The sequence below is a fragment of the Helianthus annuus genome, chromosome 4 (assembly GCF_002127325.2).
Source record: "Helianthus annuus cultivar XRQ/B chromosome 4, HanXRQr2.0-SUNRISE, whole genome shotgun sequence".
In the NCBI taxonomy this organism is placed as follows: domain Eukaryota; kingdom Viridiplantae; phylum Streptophyta; class Magnoliopsida; order Asterales; family Asteraceae; genus Helianthus; species Helianthus annuus.
In genome coordinates this window covers 32,462,180-32,466,812 of record NC_035436.2, presented here as the reverse complement: position 1 = coordinate 32,466,812, position 4,633 = coordinate 32,462,180, and the positions used below count along the sequence as shown (strand labels likewise).

The window sequence follows — 4,633 nt, the reverse complement described above, 5'->3', positions numbered from 1 at the left end:
GTTTTCTTGATCAATTTAGGTCAACGCACCGAGTCCCTCATCAACTCTATATTACATGCTACAGCCAAAGTCGACCGTTACATACTTCGGTTGTATCTATATATTCGTTGCACGAAACAAACAAGATTCCATTAAACTTAAGACAAATTATAAAAATATACATATTATAATTCTTGTAACAGATTTAAGACAAGATAATAATTGAAGGTTAATAACAAAAAACCAATCTTCTTTCTTCTTTATAAACAAAATCCATCATCAACAAAAACACCAAAAATGGAGGTTTCTTATCTATACATCTCCCTCCTCCTCCTACTTCTAGCTTCATATCTCATCCGTCGCAAATCCTCCAACCACCCGCCGACCGTCTTCCCGACCCTCCCAATAATCGGCCATCTCTACCTCTTGAAACCACCTGTCTACCGAACCCTAGCCAAACTCTCGACCAAATACGGCCCCGTACTCCTTCTCCGCCTCGGGTTCCGCCGTGTGCTGTTGATCTCTTCCCCTTCGGCTGCCGAGGAATGCTTCACCAAGAATGACATTATTTTCGCAAACCGCCCTCACATGTTATTCGGTAAGATCATCGGCAACAACTACACCACTCTCATCTGGTCTTCCTACGGCGAAAACTGGCGCAACCTACGCCGCATTGCTTCAACCGAGATCTTATCAACTCACCGCCTGAACGAGTTTCACCACATACGCGTTGAGGAAGGCCGCCTTCTTGTCCGTAAATTATTTACCATTAATTCACCAGTGAATATGAAGTCAGTTTTTTATGAGTTCACGTTGAATGTGATGATGCGGATGATATCTGGAAAGAGGTATTTCTGCGGAGATATTTCTGCGGCCGAGGAAGAAGGAAAACGACTCAGGGAGATAATGGATGAGATGTTTTTGCTCGCTAGTGCGACTAATATCGCCGATTACTTACCGATATTGAGTTGGTTGGGAAACCGGTTGGAGAAGAAGTTGATTACGTTGAACCAAAAGAGGGATCGGTTCTTTCAAGGATTGATCGAGCAACTTAGAGGATCAAAAGAGGAAACAAAAAAGACGATGATTGAAGTGTTGTTATCGCTACAAGAATCAGATCCTGAATACTATACTGATCAAATGATTAGAAGCTTTGTGCAGGCAAGATCCTCTTTTTCATCTTTGGTTTCAATTATAGTTTGTTTTCGGGAGCTGTTCATGGTTTTATAACTAAATTATTACAAGATTAATGAAAAATGAATACGTTAATACGAGCTACAATTAAAATAAGCACCTAGGAAGAATAGGGTAGAAGCATCAGAGCGACAATCAACTAAGATTCTCCCTTAGTTTTATCGTTCAAAACCAATTGATACTCCTTAATATTAACTCCGTGCTTTTATTGTATAAAATGTATATATAATACAATTAAACGAGAATTAACTTTCTACTGTGAGAGGAACATAGCAGTGGAAACCGTTCTGCAGTACCTGCTGAACAGGTGGAACGAGCTAGAGCTAGCGCACCAGTATGCATCGGTCACACGAGCTGGAACGAGTGCACCAGTATACGTTCACGCACGTCCTAGCCCGTGTCTCCGGTCTCCAGACATGCCCGTGCGCCACATTGTAATTTGCATGCCTGACTTGCACGCTAAACGAGCGTCGCCCGCAAGGCTGGTATGCACCATTTGCGCACCACACAAACGCAACCAGTAACACACCACACATGCTTGCTGTTGATTAGATCTGTTTAAACATAATGGAAAACATGAATAACATACATGTGATAGCAGACAGGCCAATAGAGAATCCGGTAAGAGATGCAGCCATTGAGTTCGACATGCTTGTCAGGATGATCTGGTTCCTCCTTAGGGTGCAAACTAATGATGGTGATGATAAACCGAAAAGGGTATTCGGTTGGGGAGAGAGGCGATTGATGTTATGAGTTAATACAAGTTGTCTGACTCTGTAACCTCTACATTAGTCTGCTTATATATGCACCCAAGAGGAAACCCAATTAGTTAATAAGGGTAATAAGGTTCATCAACAATTACCAACTAATTATTTAATAGGTTGTTATATATTTTGATCTTTATAATGTAAATGATTATAATGGCTACTAGATTAACTGTCGTTCCATCATACGTTCACATATTAGGGGGCATCTTGGTCTTGGCTGGGCATGCAAAGTCGTTGATTCTTTGCGTGAACTTGCTTTGGTCTCGCGGTTGTAAGGCGCTGATAGATCTTCCATTCGCCATCAATAACCCTTTGTTCCGTGTGCATGATTGGTCCATGGGCGATGTACATTTGATTATACAATCCTGAACCGAACTGGCTCCTTGGGGGTGGGTTTCTGTTTGCAAAGTTTGCCAGCATTGAAGCCGGGGTCATGGAAGGTTATGCCAAGAACGAAGAAGGCCTAGACTAGAGTTGGCTCCCCTGTATTCGTCCTCACGATGGAGGAGTAACATATGATTGGTGTTCCTATAGGGTATGTGACGAAATATGGCTTATGGGTGGTGCGCTAGAAATCGGAGAGACCACCCATGGTTCTTTGTCGTAAGACAATTGAAGCCTAAACCCCTTGGCTAGTTCCGCCCGGACATACTCAATCATCCAGAGTGTCATAGTTGCAGGAAATTGGTTCACCCTAATTCAAGGGTTAACTTGACTTGTTGAGTTGTCCCTAGAGGTGGTAGTCCAGGTAGGACCATCGATGCTATACTTTGACGCACCACGGCCTCATGGTGACCGCCAAAATGTTGAGGTATTGGGTCTGGGAACCGAAAGGGCTTCTGGTAGATGCTCCTTCAGAGGGATTAACTGAAAGCATGCGCTTCGATGTGGACCTGTGTTCGACGGCGTTGAATAACGGCGATCGATAGAGTACGTGTAAGTCGTTATTTGAACTAGAGACCCCGAAGAAAGCATGCCAAAATTAAGAATCTTACGATGCTACCGTGTCGAGCATAATCATCAGGGATGCGTCTAGAACGCACTTAAACCGATAGTGGGCCACCGAGTCCACTTTCGCGTCTATTTCTGGTAGTGGGTAATAGTCTTTGGGTGTGGCTCGATTTAAATCCTTGAAATCTATGCAGATTCGCCACGAGTTATATGTTTTTCTTATCATGATTGAGTTAGAGATCCAGGAGGGGTAACGTATCTCCTTCAGGATCATCCATGTTGTTGTTAACTTTATGTACTTCTTCTAGCACAACATCACCTATTAATTATTTTATCTCTCGTTAATTAAACAAAAACATTTTATCCTACACAATTCAAAGTTTATCCTACACGTATCAAAATTTATCATACATATATGCTACACACATCGAAATTTATCCTACACTTTATCCTACACATATCAAAATTTATCCTACACTTTATCCTACATATATCAAAATTTATCCTACACATATTTAAAATTTATCTATACCGTAAATTAAGTTGTTTTGAAAGAGCATATTTTAAAAATGAGTTACAGGTTCAATTAGTTAGCTAATTTAGGGAAATATAATAAATTAATTAAAATTGTAAATTTACATATACTGCGTTACAATGATGTTAATGTTACAGTGATGTTAATTACACAAAATGAAGCATTTTTATTGGTTTAAAACATATTCTTTTTGTTCTTAAAAAAAATTCTCCTCTTTTTAACGATCATAGTTAACCATTGTGACCCCAACCCCACCCCACCCAAGACCCACCACACGATAATCACATACTACTCTTCCAAGAAACTCAGAAAACGCCTCCTTTTTCATTCCAAAACAATCCCCCCCCCCCCCCATCATCAAAACCCCAAATGGTGATGTAGCATGTGTTAAGATAACGAAGAGCAAAACACGTTGATTCTGCAAATACCCGTGTTGATCTTCCCCAAACCCCAAAATTCAACCCAAAGGGCACAAAATTTGAAGTGAAAATTGAGTAATTTCGAAATTCAAGTCTAATCTTTCAACTTACAAGAGAAACATATAAATAATGACAGAAATTCGAAATGGGCCACAAAAAGGCCATGGGCCAAACACAAACACAAAAACAAAATGCCCAAAACACCGAAAAAAACATAAAAATGTAGATAACTAATAGAAATAAGCGTTTTTTGGCCCGGACGATGTCCCAAACCGCCGTAGGCACGCCCAAAACGGACCCCGTAGCCCAAGTTAGAGCCATTTAGTGAAGCCCCTCCAATCATTGCATAGAAACAAGGTGTATATACGCTGCGTAGACAGAGGCGGACCTAATGTAATACCGGCCGTAGCACGGGCTACGGCTCAACTTTGTACCGGTAGTGTAAAATTTCATTTTGTTTTCGATTTTTTATACAAAGGACACCCCTAAACAACTACGAGGACACCCCTAAAAATTTTAAGCCCAAATTGCAGTTGTAAATAATAAGCCCGAATCAGTTTATATAGCCCAACCAATTGTTATTAAAGCCCAGTTATGAAGTGCTTACATTCAATAATGAAGATTGTAAATAATAAGCTCAACCAATTGTTATTAAAGCCCAGTTATAATGTTATATGTTAGCCCAAACCAGTTATAATGTTATATGGTAAAAAACTCGAGTTTGTTTTCAGGGCTGACCCTGAGAATTCGTGTACCCTGTTCGAGCTCGAAAAAATGTGCCCTTAGGC

General features: G+C 40.6%; 1 protein-coding gene across 1 annotated transcript; it reads left to right on the top strand.

The window, feature by feature from the left end:
• Positions 1 to 276: 276 nt before the first annotated feature.
• LOC118491466 (cytochrome P450 81Q32-like) lies at positions 277 to 1,209 on the top strand. Its single transcript, XM_035989274.1, has one exon. It carries the CDS (start codon positions 277 to 279, stop codon positions 1,207 to 1,209), a length of 933 nt encoding a protein of 310 aa, XP_035845167.1.
• Positions 1,210 to 4,633: the final 3,424 nt, after the last annotated feature.

Bases quoted from the DNA above. Each gene is read 5' to 3' on its own strand.
- LOC118491466 (XM_035989274.1), top strand. From the start codon at position 277: ATGGAGGTTTCTTATCTATACATCTCCCTCCTCCTCCTACTTCTAGCT.